The sequence below is a fragment of the Adiantum capillus-veneris genome, chromosome 30, assembly GCF_014529385.1.
Source record: "Adiantum capillus-veneris isolate H3 chromosome 30, ASM1452938v2, whole genome shotgun sequence".
Lineage (NCBI taxonomy): Eukaryota > Viridiplantae > Streptophyta > Polypodiopsida > Polypodiales > Pteridaceae > Adiantum > Adiantum capillus-veneris.
Genome location: NC_140960.1, coordinates 100,960,456 through 100,977,894, shown reverse-complemented (window position 1 = coordinate 100,977,894; position 17,439 = coordinate 100,960,456). Strand labels below are relative to the sequence as shown.

Genomic DNA, 17,439 nt, shown 5'->3' with positions numbered 1-17,439 from the left:
AATTACAAGAAAAATCTTTGACGACTCTCCATAGATAACACAACTTACTTACATTGTGAGACTCAAATCACATGCTACACAACTATAGATGGCGCACCAAAGTCATCAACAAAATAGCACCACCGAGTGTTATGAGGTGTGAAGCCTAAACACTGAAATCCATAAAGAGGTTAATTCTCTCCAGCATGATAAACTTAAATATGGGAGATGATGTTAAGCTCTGAATGTAAGCTACAAGGGTAGTTTTCTTACCATTCTATCTTTATGTTGGAGATGAACCCTTGCAATGCCCACGCGATATTCACACCTCCTATTGTTGTGGTATGCAACTCATGTGAGCTCATACTTTTGCCACCTTCGGGAGTAGAGGTTTCCATGTAGTGTGAGTGAATGAAAGTAGAAGGAGTAGAATCTTGTTTCATGTTGTAATGGAGATGAGAGAAGGGAGAGGAGCTAGCTTGGTGTGAAACTATGTGGTGGGTAAGGGGAAGAGATGGAGGAGGGGAAGAGATGGAGGAGGAGCTTGCTTGGTGTTACAATGGAGGTGGGAGAAAGCTAGCAGAGAGATAATGATGGACTATAGGGGGTGCATGTGGTTGTTGCAGCAATGAAGAGCTTGGAAAAAGGTTTGTAGAGAGAGAAAAACACTTTTTAGCTATAGAATAGGTTTGGAAAGACTTTGGAGGGTGAAAATGATGTTTTGATTTGTTTTTTAAAAAAATCAATTTTTTGGATTTTTTAGTGTACGTTTTGAACTTTTGAAGGTCAAAAATACTTTTTTGACCATGAAATAGGTTTGGGGACCTTTTAAGGAGGGAAAACTTGAAATTTGAAATTTTTTCAAAATTTGAAATTTTTAATGTATTTTTAAATCCGGGCCAAAAAGTGGGGGAAAAGAGGTCAAAGTGGTCCCCCCCCCCCCCGCCCCCCCCCCCCCGCCCCTAGCCACCTCCCTTACCTTCTCACTAGGTAAGAGACAATTAAGAGGTGTAAGGCTACCTTGTCCCCCTACTTTTTTGAAGGTATAAAGTGTGTCCACTACCCTCTTCCTATTGGCTAACCTCTAATTAACCTTAATCCCAAAGGGCCCCTAGAGGGTTCATATTTTTACTAATGAATAGGCTAGAGCGTATGTGATTGCGTCTAGAGAGACACCCTCACTTCATCCACTAAAAAACGACTAGAGCTCCTTGGCCCTGCCCAAGTTGGGCATATCCCCCAATCAGTGCATCTCAAGAGACAACATTTCAGACAGAAAGCTCCTCAAGCACTTCGTGTGCTTCATGAAGTGCACTACATATGGCGTACATGTCGACCAAGGCAGTGGCAAGCACGACATCCCATTCCATTGAAAACAGCCTAGAGCTCTTGAGCCCTGTCCAAGTTAGGCATATCCCGTAATCAAGCGACATATTAGGCAAAATTTGGACTCACAAAGGGGCCCTTTAAGGAGTTTGAATTTACCTCTCTCTACCAAAACGGGTGCATGGATAAATTTTTGCAAACAAACTCCAAAGTTGACGGAGGTTTGACAGTTAGAATGTCCTCTTCAAGCAGCAGGACATCATAGGTGAATCAAAAAAAGAATCTTCTAAAATATGAGGAATCTCATGGCGTGCTATATATCAGTAGATAGAGCTTGAAGAGGACATTCTAACTGTCAAACCTCCGCCAACTTTGGAGTTTTTTGCAAAAATTTATCCATGCGCCTGTTTTGGTAGAGAAAGGTAAAGTAAAACTCCTTAAAGGGCCCCTTTGTGAGTCCAAATTTTGCCTAATGTCCGCGACATGAAGCTCTTAAAGTACTTTTTGTGATCGAGGAAGTGCACCACATTAGGCATACATATCGATCAAGGTAGTTCCAAGCACAACCATTGACTAACAATATCAAGTGAATTCTTTTGTCCATATCAACATCTTGTGCAATATCATATGCCTTCAAGGTCGACTCTGTAGATGAGCTCGCCGATAAGTTTCGACTCTTTGTCAGCCAAATGAGAGGCTGTAGGCTCTCACTGACTCCCCCAACAGGAAACAACGCCTAATTTTCATGGACTACCACCATGTCCTTCATGATGGTCGGACTCTCGCCCAACAACATGTACTGAGATCTCTCTCTCTCTCTCTCTCTCTCTCTCTCTCTCTCTCTCTCTCTCTCACACACACACACACACACACACACACACACACACACAAAGCACTCTGCTATCACATGAGAGGCTGCAACGCAGTTGGCCAGGGTAGCCATGGCGCTAGAAAATGAGGAGGTGATGAAAGGCAAGAAACACTCGTGCAACTCATGCAAAGAAAACACATCATCTAGCTCTTCTATCTTCACCCCTTCTCCTTCAAAGCTCACTACCAGACTTGATGGTGGTGAAGATGATGATGTCTCTTGCATGCGCTTGCGTTGTTGACGTTGTTGCTCGATGCCTGCAACTCCATCTTCGACTGGTGCTTCTCGTTTCACTCTCTTCTTCTCTTTGTCTCCACCTCTTTCTCTAGCATTGGAGCCACGACATTGACAGAAAAGTTCAGCAATGCACGCACCCCGCGCATCTTCAATGCCGCTCGATCATATGCCAAAGCTGCCTCCTCAGCCGTGTCAAAGGTCCATAGCCAAACACGAGCCCCTTGCCTTGCAGAGTCTCGGATCTCGGCTGCATATTTGCCCCACGACCGACACTGTACTTGTGCGCTCCTTGCCGCACTGTCGAAGCAAGGGACTTGCCAATACACCGTGTGCGAGCCACAAATGGCTCCAAGCACACAACAAGCCTAAACTAGCAAGCTCAAGAGAGCAAAGGGTGTGTCACTCACCGCTCTACGCTCGCCTTCGTGGTGGATTCCTCGCCACGATGAAGAAGAAGCTGCAGTCGTGCCGCACTCAACCGCTTCGCCGCCGTCGTGCCTTCGTAATGCTCGATCGCACACACACTCTCCCTCTCTCTCTCTCTCTCACACACACACACACACACACACACAAGGAGGTGAAGAAGAAGAAGATGGAGATGGAGATGGAGCAAGAGCACTCTTCTATTGCACAAATGAGAGAATGCGTGAATTTTAGGTTTAGTTGGCTTTTATATGAGCTCACCCCATTCACACTTAGGCACCCATGCTTAGCCAACTAATCCCTTGAATGTCCCAGTTAGAGTGCGCCTCTCATCGGCGATCACTCTTACCCTTTTCCTATTGGTCCGACAAGCCCGGTACCTGACTCTACCAAATACATAATACACGTCCGTCGTATGTGATGGGGTGTTCGTGAGCCGTGAGGGTTAACATGCCCCCCTTCCTGATGTAGATTCCGTCCTTGGAAGCTATTGAGTTGAAGCTGGTTCGTCGAGGTGGAAGAGCATTTGAGATGAATGTCCTTAGCCTTCTTCAGTCACTGCAAAATCAAACAACATTGCCACAGTAATTGCATTCTCATATACAATTAAAAATCATATGCAATTTTAGACAGACAAATTGATTGGTAAAAGAATTTCAAACAATTTGTTAGCAATGAACATTAAATTGCAATGTAATCAAATGCATAAACAGATGTAAAGGTAAAAAATTAAACAAGTCTGGGGTCGCTAATTTGACGGTCGAAAGGCACTAGAGATCGAATATTAATACCATGGGTAAGCTTCTTAATTATCTGTGGTCAATTAAGTTGTTTAATCGCGAGAGCCAAGTATTCATGTTCGAGGGCTGACTAGAGACTATATCTAGAAGACCTTGTAGTTAAGCTACCATAAAAGGAATTTCTCATGAAATCATCGCCTGACTGATTACTTTTTCTTTGACCCCCCAAAGTCTTTTCACATTGATTCAATTATGATGTGTGTGCTTATTTTGTATGCCTTGGGTTTTTTGCTTTTCAAGGAAAAGCGCCCACACTGGGAACCTCTAGGGCTCTAGTACCATAGGCGATACATGTGAGTGAAGTACCAATTTAAGCAGGGATTTCTCTTTCAACTTAAAATTTTACATTGTGGCACTTTGATTTTTTGTTTGTTCATTTTCAGCATTTTAATTTTGTAACTTTGGGGGGTCATATAACACTGTTACCCTCCCCAGGCTCATCACATTAGTAAACTCCCTTTATAATACTTAAACTAAAGGTCAATAGGGTTAAGCCCACTAGAAAGCCGTAGTACATTTCATACAATGCTGCCTAAATCAGATTAAGAACCTAAGTAACCATTGCTTATTAGGAAGGCATTCCCCATGGTATTAAGAGAAGATTTCCAATACCTAGCTTGGTCAAACTAGCTTAGTCGGATTGCTTGATTTTTAAACCTAGACAAGTGATTATGACAAAACATTACATTGAATTAAATGTTTGATACTAAGCAAATGCGCTGAATATTATGCTACCAATCACAATCAAAGCAGACAAACATGGATGCAAAAAGATAAGGGCAATGCTAATGGATATAAAACACCTGTTTGTGTTGATGGTCGCGCTTGATTTGAAGTGTGAACGAGAGAAAGGTTCCATGAAGGTCCAAATCCTATCAATAGCAACACGCTCTTGTACACACTAGGAAACAAAAGGAATACCTCCAGGAGGCACATTAGTGGGAAAAGAGAACTTCGCTAATCTCTCAACTCTAAAACAGAAACACTCCTATCGTACTAATCTTACCTACCCTCCATCACTCAAGTGATGAGGATCAAAGGTGTTTCATGACATAGGTTTCTGTTTCAGTGTACCGGATGTAAATGTGTAGGTCTGGGTGAATGTTTTGACTTTTATTGCGTATACTCGTTTGCTAATTGCTCTTGCTCTTTATTTTTTTGTTTTTTGTGAGTATAAAGGTTCATATGTACATTCCCTAAGATTGGTGATTGAGAGGTCAGGGAGAAAGGTTGAGAGGGAAGCAAGTGAATGATGGATGTCCACAAACACTCCCCCCTTCCTTGGGTAGATCATACCGTTTGAAATGAGCTTGTCACCCTTTGAAACCAATTGTTCCAGTTGGTAATAGGTGAGGATTTTTTCCAGTATTTTTCTATTACCCTAGGTGCCTCGTCAAGTTGCAAGGGTGGTAAGGTACTCTCCCAGGATCGAACTTGAAGTGGTTCATCAGGTGATTCTTGAACACTGGGAGGTGTGGATTCTTTTGTAGCTTCATGGAGGTCCACTACTATAGATGGAGGCTGTGTAGAAGCTTTTACCTCTATGGATGTATTACATGAGGAGCTAGAAGCTTCATGGGACTCCCCCCTTCCTGAGCTAGGTGGAACAAATCGTTCTTTCTTTGGTACCCAAACTAGCTCGGGAGCGGGTGTGTAGCATTCTGTGATTTTTTTCTTTCCACGATCATTGATTCGTTTTGGAGATACGGGATTGGGCTCACTTGGGTCAGGTGATAGGTAAGAGCACAATCTACGTTTTGGCACCCAGATTTGATCATTTCCTTGATAGTAGCCTTGGGCTTCCAATAGTCGTTTAGGGATCCATCGCAACATTTTCTTACTTTTCTTGGAGCGAGTGGTACGTTTCTTAAAAGGCTTCTGTTTTTTAGCACTAGCTATGGTCACTAAAGAAGCGTTAGGGACCCACTTGTATGTTTTCTTCGTTACATTAGGATGAGTCTTGTCGGAAGCGATATGCATTGCTTGTAGCATATTTAAGGGTATAGGCATTTCATCCCCCTCAGGTGTTACCCAGGTCGTCCCCCTATTTCCCCAAGTGTCTATGGTTGCTGCTAGGTGGACCCAATCCACATTGTCCGACTCAGTCATCCCAGGTAGGATATCCATATAAGGAGAATCTTGGCCAATGTCTGTATCCTTCTTACAAGTGTAACAATATTGTAGTGGGGCCGAGTGAACTGTGGTGTCAGAGCGATGATCAATAATGGTTTTACTCCCTAAGGGGTGTACCTTACCAGTCATCAAATCCACTCTAAGGACAGAGTCTTGGAATTGCAAATAGACATGATTTTTAGACCAATCATGAACCATTTGTGCTTCCCTCATGAATGGTCGTCCTAAAATCATTTCATATGACATAAGGTGTTTAGAGAAATCCATTACAATGAACGTATGTCGTACCTTGTGTCCTAGAACTTTGATCTTAAGATCCTTGAGCATCCCCATAGGTTTGGCTATGGTACCATTTGCCATCTTTACAACAATGTTAGTAACACTGAGGCGGGGTTTTCCCATGGATTCCTAACAATCTTTTGTGACGATGCTAACTCCCGCACCACCATCAAGAATTCCCTTTATAGTTAATCCCTTGGTAGTGATGGGTAGGGTCGCATTAGACTTGTCGCCTTCAAAATACTGCCCTAATTTGTTAATGGGTACCTCGATCACAGACTCGTGTCCATCTAAGTCAAGTGATTGCACATGATTTTCCTCATCAATCATAATCGAGTCAGGCCTATTTGGTTGCGCAAACTGCGGTAATCCCGTTCGTAGCTCTCCGTTAAGGAATGCTCGAAGTGCAAGGAATAACTCAGGATCTCCATACAGCTTTGCTATGATCGTGGTTCGGACCTCAGAAAACATGAAGTCCACTAGTTTGGCAACATTCATTGGCATTTTGCAGGGTGTAGGTCCTTGACTAGGAACTGGTGAGGATGGAATCTCATATTCCTCAATGGGATCAGGTATTCCTTCGTTAAACATCCTTTCCAACAAGAAAGGTGTATGCTCACTTTCTGATGTCCCGTCCTCACTCCCTTCTTGGATGATACTAGATATGGCTAACGGTCTATGGTTCATGTGGGGTGGATGAACTTGCGTGGGAAACACTGTGTCATGAATTTTGACATGCATGGGTTCTAGTTCTAGTTTCCTTTGAGTCTCCTCCACTAAACCTCTTAGATGTTTCACCTGCTCAATCTCGTCTATTGGGTTTGGGTACGTCCCAATCTTCTTCTTTCGATTCTTCCCTTTTTGCCCTTGCGGTTTATCTTGGGGGTCTTGGATTGGATTTGGAAACACTTGTGGTGTTTTCAGAGGCTCTTTATGGTTTTCTCTTATTCGGTTTTCATTTGGTTCCATGTTACGGTTTTCTTTGTCGGTCTTTCCCTTTGTGGTATTGGTTCTAGTCTCCATTGTCTCGATTGAATCTGAATCATCCTCGAGGTCATTCATATACACGGGGTCATCTCCTGTTCCTATGTTTGTTTTGGAACTTGGCTTTGAATTTCCCGTATTCTGCGACCTCTTCCTTTGTGTCTTCTTTTTCTTTGCTTGGATAACTGACGCGGTATCTCTCTCTTCGAGGATATGGCATGGCCCTTGAAGCATGGACCGTGTAATCGCATAAGCGGGTGCGACGGGTGGTATTGGCGATGTCACACTAGCAATTTCGACCAAATTTAGGGGTGTGATTTTAGGCGCATTTGGGTTATAGGGGCATTGGGCAATCAAGTGATCTATGCCACAACGATTACATGTGAGTATTGGCATTGCAAACGTGCTCCCTTGATTCATTTGCATCTGTGCAGCATTCTTTTGCAGCCTAATAGGGCACTCCGCTGCCCGATGTGGTCCACCACACTCATAGCATTGAAGAGGTGGCCTCCTAGCCTGGGTGTTGATATTTTGACCTCTAGATGCGAGAGCAGCATCTTGATAAACCGGCTTGACTTGCCCCCAACAATCTTCCATGTAGTATATAGGACACTCTTCCAATGTATCAAGTCCGTGGGCAATACTAGTGTCTATTTCCTCCTCACAGCCATCTGCATAAGCATTTGATGGCTCGCAACCCACTTGGTTCATAGGGGCGACTCTTGGATGCGGGGGCTGCGTTCCTAGCACAGGAGGTGGTAGCGGTGTAGCTTGTACAACATTTTGAGATCTAGGGACCATGTGTTGCGGTAGCTGCTCAACAGGTGGAGCAGGCATCAATACAGCAGCTCGAGGCGCATCCGTCCAGGCTACAGGTGGTCTATTTGCCATCATACGTTTGATCATTAAACAATCCTTAGCTTGGTGACCATACCTACCACATGCGTTGCAAGTTCCATTAAATTTTACTCTAAACGTAGGGCACTCACTAGTGCTATGTGGACCTAAGCAAATGGAACACCATTGTTGCTCCCTTCTTGGATACATGTGACTATTTTGAGGGGGTCGATTATCCTTAAGAGACTCTTGGATTGCCTTGGTGAGGTCTGTCAAGAATGTCTCAAATACCTTTGGCTCATTGGCAATGGGCTTTGCAGTCATGGGTTCATACTCAATGGCTTGTGAGCTAGTGGATCTCGTGTCAGTAGACACCCTCATGTCTGCTATCATCAAGTTGTCCTCTAATTGGATTGCATTGGCAGTGACATCTTCCCAGGTCGTGATACCTCTAATCACTAGTCCATTATAGATTCCTTCATTCCTCAACCCTCGAATGAATCGATCAAGCAGTTGGTTATTGTTGAAGCGCTCATTTACAGGGCAGCGAGAGTTTAAGTGCTTTAGACGAGTAATGAAGTCCCTTACTGACTCTCCTTCGTTACGTTCGGCCTTCTGTAGCTGAGATGCTACACCCCAAAGCACACCTTCTCGTATGTACTCCTTTAGAAACAACCTTCGAAGGGTAGGGTAGATTGTTTTCTCGTCCACCCTTAGGGTTCTATACCAGTCTCCAGCCTTCCCACTTAATGTCAAGCTTAAGGCATTGCACTTATGTAGTTCGTTGCGTTCCCCTAAGGAATCACATACTTGTTGAAACGCTTCAATGTGTTTTCTAGCATCTTCGTCCCCATTGAATTTTTGCGTGAGTTTGGCAATTTGTACTGCCTTACTTCTAGGCTCTTTATCAGATGCATGACGCATATTTTCCGCGATAGATCGACCTATGGTTTGAGCAAACGCTGCCAAGTCACCTATGTGAGGAGGCAGGGCCGGTGGAGGTACTCTTGGAATCATATGTGGGAGAGGTACGGGTACCGGTCTTGGCATATGTGTGGATGATGCAGGATATGGAACATAACCGGGCATAGGTCCACTCGTATAAGGGCTAGGGAGCGGCACTCGAGGAGCATAAACAAGTGGTACAATTGGAGGTGTGGGGGCCATGTGTGCATAAGGGGCTAGAGGCACATACGGTCGAGGCCCCATATTAGGTACTACGACACTAGGTAGTGGCACTGCGCTAACCGTAGATGTCATCGGTACATTCTCTGTCAGGCCTATCCTTGGAGTGAGCACTGTGTCTTCCTTAATAGAGGGTTGAGCCAAGTTAGGGAAGCTAAAGTTGTCGCTCCGAGGCTCAGATTGCATAGAGACCCCAGGTGAAATGACGTAAGATGGGTCCATGGGACTCATTAGAGGAGTCTCCATTTGTGATAGAGTAGGCTGTTGAGCCTTGCTCATATCCAGAAATCTCATGGGGCCAGTTGAGAGTATATTTACCCCTCGGTTTTGCCTTTCCGATTGAATAATGCCATGGATAACATTACAGATCATTTTCTGTTGATCTTCGATGCTCGTGGCACTAGAGGTGGATTGTACAATCTCTATCCATCCTACATGGTAGGCGTGGCCAGAGTGTAGATCCGTCAACACCTCAGTGTGGAGGTCGTATGTCCAATGATCATTAATGAACAATCCTTCTAGAGTCGACGTGTTAACGGTTTCTTGTGAGGTAGAAGCAATGTTGCTCCCCGTGGTTTTACTTGTCACCAACGGTACTCTAGAGGGAACTTCTGAAGGAGGCAGCTCAACAGGGCCTTCTTCGTAAGAAGTTGGCAGGATGTCCACATGGACGCTCTTTGGGGGTGTGGGGTCCACGTGCGATGTGAAAGGAGAGTCCACTTCCCCACCCCCTTCATGTGCTTCATTTGCATCAGGTTCCGAGCGAGTAGCTCTACCTAATGTTTCCATGAAACGGCTAAACATACTAGTACTAGGCTGTGGAGCTTCGGGAGGTGCATGGCCTTCTCTCTCACTGTTTTGGGTAGGGTATGCTTCCATGATTTCTGAGTCGGAGGAGGAATCACTAGCGGCTATTTTAGGGTCTTGGGTGGTGCTACCTTGTGTCCCCGCTTAGGGTCTAGAGCCTATCGTGGATGGGTAATGGGTGTCCGTGTGAACAGAGACACCCTCAATATGCTCGTGTTCTAGCACCCGCCCAGAGCGTAAGTGCATGTGCTTTTGATACCCTAAGGTGTCAAAAAGCTGCTCTAGGAGGCCTTGTGACTAGTTTTTAGCGTGTTTTTTGTTTGTTTTTTTGCTAGATTGTTTAGAGCGTGTCGTGGAACGGGCCGTGTGATAGCTCGAAACGAGCGTATCGCTAGGAGGGACGCGCTGTGCTTTACAGCCCACCGTTTGGTTCTATTTTGCTCCAGAAAAGCCCGAAACAGTCTTTTCCTAGCTGGGGAACTAGGCTCCAAATAGCAAGTCTAAGGGTGCAAGTGGGAAGAGAAGGGAGGAGAGTGGAGGACTTGTCCCACATGCTCTCATTCCCTCTTGAGGGAGTAGGGTATATATATAAGAGTGAGTTTAGTGTATATCATAAGATTGAGGACTGAGGCCTGGGCCTGGGCTTGGGCTTGGGCTTGGGGAAACGATCCAGATCTATCTTTTATACAAAGCAACCCGTCCGTTTTAAAACTCACGTTTTTTATTTTCGAAAAATTAACCTCCCCCTCACTCACGTTTTTATTTTTCGGAAATTTTTTATTTTTTATTTTTTTTTCCAATTTTTTTTTCAAATTTTTTTTTTCATTTTTTTTTTGGTACGCGTTGACCTCACCTAACTATTTACTGTCTCACTTAATTACTAGCCTGCTTAATTAATTAACTGTGCGTCTAACTGTGCACAAACCAGAAAACACAGAAAATGCAGAAATTGAAACTTGACAGAACTGTGCAGTGCAAACCAGAAAATGCAGAAAATGCAAAAAACGCAAGAAATGCTAACTGTGCAGTGCAAACCAGAAAACGTAGAAAACGCAAAAAAACAGAAATCTCCACACAACTACACACACTCATTCCCTGCCTTTCCTATGATAGAAATTGCACCACAAGAAAGCGTGAAGTGCTTAATCGAGCTTAGTGTAGGGCATTTCCCCGGCAACGGCGCCAAAAATGTGCGCTCCTTGCCGCACTGTCGAAGCAAGGGACTTGCCAATACACCGTGTGCGAGCCACAAATGGCTCCAAGCACACAACAAGCCTAAACTAGCAAGCTCAAGAGAGCAAAGGGTGTGTCACTCACCGCTCTACGCTCGCCTTCGTGGTGGATTCCTCGCCGCGATGAAGAAGAAGCTGCAGTCGTGCCGCGCTCAATTGCTTCGCCGCCGTCGTGCCTTCGTAATGCTCGATCGCACACACACTCTCCCTCTCTCTCTCTCTCTCACACACACACACACACACAAGGAGGTGAAGAAGAAGAAGATGGAGATGGAGATGGAGCAAGAGCACTCTTCTATTGCACAAATGAGAGAATGAGTGAATTTTAGGTTTAGTTGGCTTTTATATGAGCTCACCCCATTCACACTTGGGCGCCCATGCTTAGCCAACTAATCCCTTGAATGTCCCAGTTAGAGTGCGCCTCTCATCGGCGATCACTCTTACCCTTTTCCTATTGGTCCGACAAGCCCGGTACCTGACTCTACCAAATACATAATACACGTCCATCGTAGGTGATGGGGTGTCCGTGAGCCGTGAGGGTTAACAATACTCCTCGGTAATGCTTCTTGTTGGAGCTCTTCGCAAGCTCTACGGGTGTTAATGATGAGCTTGAAGGGGCAGAGCACAATGTAGAGGCAGCACCATTTTTTATGCCTTTCTTTGGAGGAGTTGTATTTTGTAGTGTTGATGATCTGGGTGCAAGGTGACTCTCCGTCGATGCATCTTCGCATTTTGGGGTGCGCGGAACCCAGCCTCTCTTGTTCACAACTTCTTTAAGAATGCCATACACCATCATGTCATCTGAGTCATATGCCTGGATCGATTATATATGTTTTGATGGATGAGGTACCTTGAATAATGCAAAGCCAAGGCTAGTCTAATGTAAAAAATGCACAAAATCTTTGCTAACTTAACCTAATTTATTACAAGAAGGTTTTGACATTTTCTTATGTAGGAAAATGGGCTCTTTCTCATTGTTTGCATGTACTGTTTAACATCACGAGCTTCCACTCGGGAGGCACCACATACCTAGCTAGTACGCTTGGGGACCATCGGCCTGCCCACTAGGCCGGCGATCCCCTGCCCCCAACTGCACCTAACTAGGTATGCGGAGCCCTTACTAATAGAAGCCCATGATGTTATGGTAGGTCACAATGTGAGAATTCTTAGGAATTTGTCCAAAAGCTCTTGTATATGGAAATAAGTTTTTTTTGTGTTTGTCAGAATGAGAGAAAAGCAATGCTTTCTTCAGTGATATCTGAATGCTTGGACTTTGGAGAGGAGCTTTTCACTATAGGAAGCTGGGAACATAAAGATTTGGTGAGTAGGGATGGTAACATGAAGTTCTCTACATCTGTATTTTTTGCCTCTATTGATGAGAGGAGCGAAAGAGTAGCCGGCGAGAGTGCGTGCACGGCCCTTGTTGTAGTGATCGTTGATTGGCTACACAAGAACCTAAATTGTATGCCCATCAAGGCCGAATATGACACCCTCATCCGAGAAGGATCTGCAGAGTGGCGGAAGCTATTTGATGTTGAGGCCTACAGAAGTAAGTTTGTGGATGGCCACTTTGACCTTGAGACTGTCATAAACGCAAGAATACGACCACTAGCAGTGGATCATGAGCGTTCCTTCATTGTCTTTTTCCAACCTGAGGGGCTAGATGACACCTACAACAATTTCTTGCAATGTGCGAAGTCTTTTGAAGAAATTTGGGCAGCAATAGATTAGCAGAGTGTAGGCTTGCAGGCCAATGGGGGATTTTAGCTCTACATTGTGAGCTAGAATGATCGTTTTTTCCTATTGAAGGTATGCAAAGAAGCTTACTACATTATTGACACACTGGGGGAGAGGCTTTATGAGGGATGTAATCAGGCATACGTTCTTCGCTTTGATAGCAAGACGAGCCTCTACCATGTGCCAAAAACAGAGGCTTCAAAGGATCCTGTTAAAGATAAGAAGGAGGTCTTCCCTACCAAAACAGAGGAAAACCAATCGTCTCAAGCTCAAGATGTGGGTGTATCCTTCCACCACAGCAACGCCTGCAGCTTAGTTGTTGCCAAGCTGCACGCAGGTGTATACACATACACTGCTTGAAGCTAGATTTTGCCCCTTTATATATTGTGCTCTGCTTCTTCTGTCTGTATCAATACGCACTCTTACTTATATGCTGGTGAAGCTGTGTGATGATAGAGGTTTGCTTTTGAGTTGTCATTGCATATGCGTGCGCGTGCAAACACACACACACACACACACTCTTGTACATGCACGCAGTATTAAGGTCTCCTTCACACACAACCTACATGCCTACACACATGCACACTCACACATTGAACTGTTTTTTTGAAACATAGCTCTGAACCTATTTTGCAGGCACTAACAAAGTGCAATATTCAAACCCAAGCTTGGAGACTCCATTTTTTGTGCCTCAGTTTTCACATGTTAAGCCCGTGAATTGAAGCGGAGGTTGAGAGGCATGGCCATTCTTCGGGTTCTTTTCCTCTCTTCTTGTACACACGTCGCAGGAGCTTGTTGTGCCTCTCTCTCTCTCTCTCTCTCTCTCTCTCTCTCTCTCTCTCTCTCTCTCTCTCTCTCTCTCTCTGTGTGTGTGTGTGTGCATGCCCACATGCATAAGCGCGTGCACGCACACACACACGTAGCACGCACACACGCACACACACACACACGCACACACACACACACACACACACACACACACACACACACACACACACACACACACACACACACACACACACACACACACACACACACACACACACACACGTAGCACAAATGCACGTAGTCCATGTGATAACTTCCTCTCGCTCTCCAGGAGCCTCTTAGGACACACACATACACTCAGCACTACAGAATCCTCTCCCTCTCACTATCGTTAACAGAAATTCCTCTCTCTCCTACCCGTTTGGTCACACCTTTGAATTACATAAACCTGCGGTATTGCATTTTTCACTAAAGAGGCAAGTGATGAAGAAGAGGGAGGGGGGGGGGGGGGGGGGGGGGGGGGGGGGGGGGGGGAGTACCTGCTCTTCTTTTGCGTATTCTGCTGTAGCACTGCTGTGGAGCTCGCTACTGTGTATAATTTCCCGCGAGTCACATTTCAAAGGCTTTGCAACAATAATATAGAAGTGCCTCGTCGCATGAGAGAAGGGGCAATGTGCAGGCGTCTCTAGGAGCCTCGTTTCGCTGCGTCGTTTAAGTAAGGCCCAATTTGAAGCGTCGATTATGCCACGGCTACAGATTCAACTCGTCGATTATGCAATGGCAGTGGTTGTTTATGCGACGGCCGATCTTTTTAAAAAAAATTATCCTTGCTTATACGACTGAAACCTCGTCTATGCGACGAGTTCATCATCAGTTAAACGACGCCCGTCAATTATTAGTCCCTCGCAAATCCCCCCTATGGCTAGTAGTAAATAGTACAAAAAAAACTAGAGGGTCTATCACAAACGTGTGCCTCTTTTTCCAAAATACATGATTCAGCGAGGTTGTGACAATGCCTTTTTGTCAATGGCAATAATGCATGGCATGTGTGACAAGTAATCACCGAGGGGCTAACCAACAGAGTTTTTGAACAACAATGGGGACACCAAATTCTTGGGCTCCCATTGATGTGCACGCGATGACGACCACGTTGATGTTTTCTTCGTAAAATGCCTGTCTGGTGCCGAGGATTTGGGGGTGTCATGACATGATTGTGGTCATGAACAACTTTTGTGCCATGGCCAAGTCAAGTATGCATCACGTGCGCTTGAATTTGATGAACATGGCCTCGTTCTGGCATGTCAATGATCCCAGAGTGTCCCTGATGGATTGAAGTTCGTGCAAAATAATATCCATCTCTTTGTTGCTTTTCTTCGGGAGGTCTTCTTGGATGGACACCATTGAAGTTCTTATTTCTTCCATCATGGTTAACACCTCTTCCAACGGTTGTGGATTGTCGCATGCTGCATCTTCAGTGAAATCCCTCGTCATGTCATGGGCATTGTCTACAATGTCAGTCAAATGGGGAAAGTGATTCATAACTATCAAGCGGGTTCCATATAGATGCTTACATTCCGAGCTCCATTTTGGACAATCACAATAATTTCCTTGCAAATTAACATAATACCACTGGTTGACACTATTTGAGCTCTTTATTCTAAATTGCAATGTCAATTCATCAATTACTTGTAGGCTTGTTGGGTCATCTTGAAACCTCTTCATAAGCAATTCTCCTTCTTTTAACTTTGTTGTGTGCTTCTTTGAGGATCCAGTAACTCCATATCGCCCTACATCAGCTGCATATAAAGTGTATTAAATCAATACACCAGCAAATGAGACATTGAGAGAAGCATGTAAAAGTAGCAATTTTAAAAACAACACATGAAATAGTACCGATTTCTAGTTTTTGCTTAAAAAACCTTAGCAAAGTACCACCCATCCTATTTCTTGTCTTGGAATCTCCAACTAGAGCATGTATCAACTCCAAGACCGATCGGTTAATGCGTGCCTCCAAAAGTGTATATTTTATGTATTGCCACAATCGCTCCACCAAATTTGTGGTGTCTACATTACCATGCATAAACAATCTCCCAAACTTTGGTCATCGCTTTCTCCAAATGCAATCCGGAGCGCACCAATCATTCGTAGATATCGAATTATGTTTGGGTGGTTGTCGTACTTTTGACATAACATCTCATACCGCCCATCTTATTCACCTTCAGTTACGCTTTGCATACGATTGCACAACCCAATGTATATATCCCCATGTTGGTCCTTGGGAACCTGACGATAAGGACAATTTATAAGCACATTAACCACAAAAAGACCCACACAAAAAATCAAAGAAGTGTGTTATACCTAAGGAAGAAGATTTTAAACCCATGCCTTCTTTATATGAAAGCAACACAATAGGACATGACAAGAAACTTGAGTGTAATTCCCATGCTCATCTATCTTCGGCTTCCTTTGCTTGTGGATTATATGGTTGGACATGGAAAACTTACATACACAATTTTTTATGATTCAATGAAGCCATAAAATAGTGAAGATGCTAATATGAAGGTGGATAACAATATGCACATGTAACAAAAGGCACCTTATGTTGTTTTTGTAGGGATAGTGCTTCCATATACATTGCCGTCCAATCATCATCACTAACTCGGTCTACACCCAAAAAATACACCGGTTGTGATATAAAATGCATTTGTTTACTAAACTCGCAGTAATGAATTGAAGCATACCTTTAATCCGCATTCGATTTGATAGCATTCTGATCTCTTTGGGTATCATAAAGAACCTATAGATAGTGAGGTCCAACAATGAGGCCTTTTCCATTTGTAATTTCTCCTTTGACATTGACAATTGAGAAACATGACGCGAGCTTCCAACATCAAACAAGTCTTCAATGCAACACTCTATAACCGATGGATGCACTGGTAAACAAGTCGCTTCTTGATCTGGGTACATGATTTTCATGTTGAGGATAGATGGTTATTGTAACATCATCTAATCCTTTATGTATTTCCACTTGCAGTTTGAATGGACACCCACACCTTCTTGTTGTGCGCAACCTCTTCATCTTGCCTCTTCGCTTACTAAAGCCTCCACGATGACATATGTAGTCCACCTTGACTTTGGAAGATATGCGCTTTTTTGAAGAGCGTGCCATTCTTAACCTAACCTTGTACTTTACCATGAGATCTGCTAGAACCTTGTCCACATCATTTTTGTTTGTGAAAATTTCAAGCAATGGTACTCTATTGAGATCCAAACCTTGGTGGGAAGAAGATTCAACCCTACTCTTGACACATTGACATTCACACGATGCAATGAGTGCCTTGATATAAGAACGTGGTATTCCAAAATGTTGCAAATCAATACACCATTGTAACTTCAAGGTGTCCATGGTAGCATTAAGACCTTTATGATCCCCCCTTCCTTCATTGCAATGAGCGGCTAATACTAGGCCCTCCCAATCCTCAATACAAGCAATCTTTAACTTGGGTTCCTGTTTCAAGTAAAGAGCTAATTTCTCACCCTCTACCACCAAGCAAAGCCGGTCTCTGAATTGTCTCCACTTCTTGAGATCATGTACATTGCTTCTCTTGCAACCTTTCAAATCCTCAAGGGTTGTCAGCATCGCATCTTGTAGAGACAAAACCATTACATTGTAAGTTTCCCTATCAAAGGAGAAGTACATGGAGGATGTAAAATCAAGAGGATTTGGTCGCCGAACATGTAATCCTTGAGCATCTACTTCATCCTCTTCATCGTTGTCGAAGCTCGATTCTGAATTGCTTGTAACATTGGCACTATCTTCACTTGTCATCACCCAATCCAT

General features: G+C 44.1%; 1 protein-coding gene and 1 pseudogene across 1 annotated transcript; one reads left to right on the top strand and one right to left on the bottom strand.

Moving 5' to 3' along the window:
* The first annotated feature begins 12,332 nt into the window (after positions 1–12,332).
* On the top strand, positions 12,333–12,824 carry LOC147418524 (uncharacterized). The gene has a single exon (XM_086507624.1). The coding sequence runs from the start codon at positions 12,333–12,335 to the stop codon at positions 12,822–12,824; it is 492 nt and encodes a 163-aa protein (XP_086363750.1).
* A 4,167-nt stretch (positions 12,825–16,991) lies between these two features.
* LOC147418523 (uncharacterized) lies at positions 16,992–17,439 on the bottom strand (annotated as a pseudogene).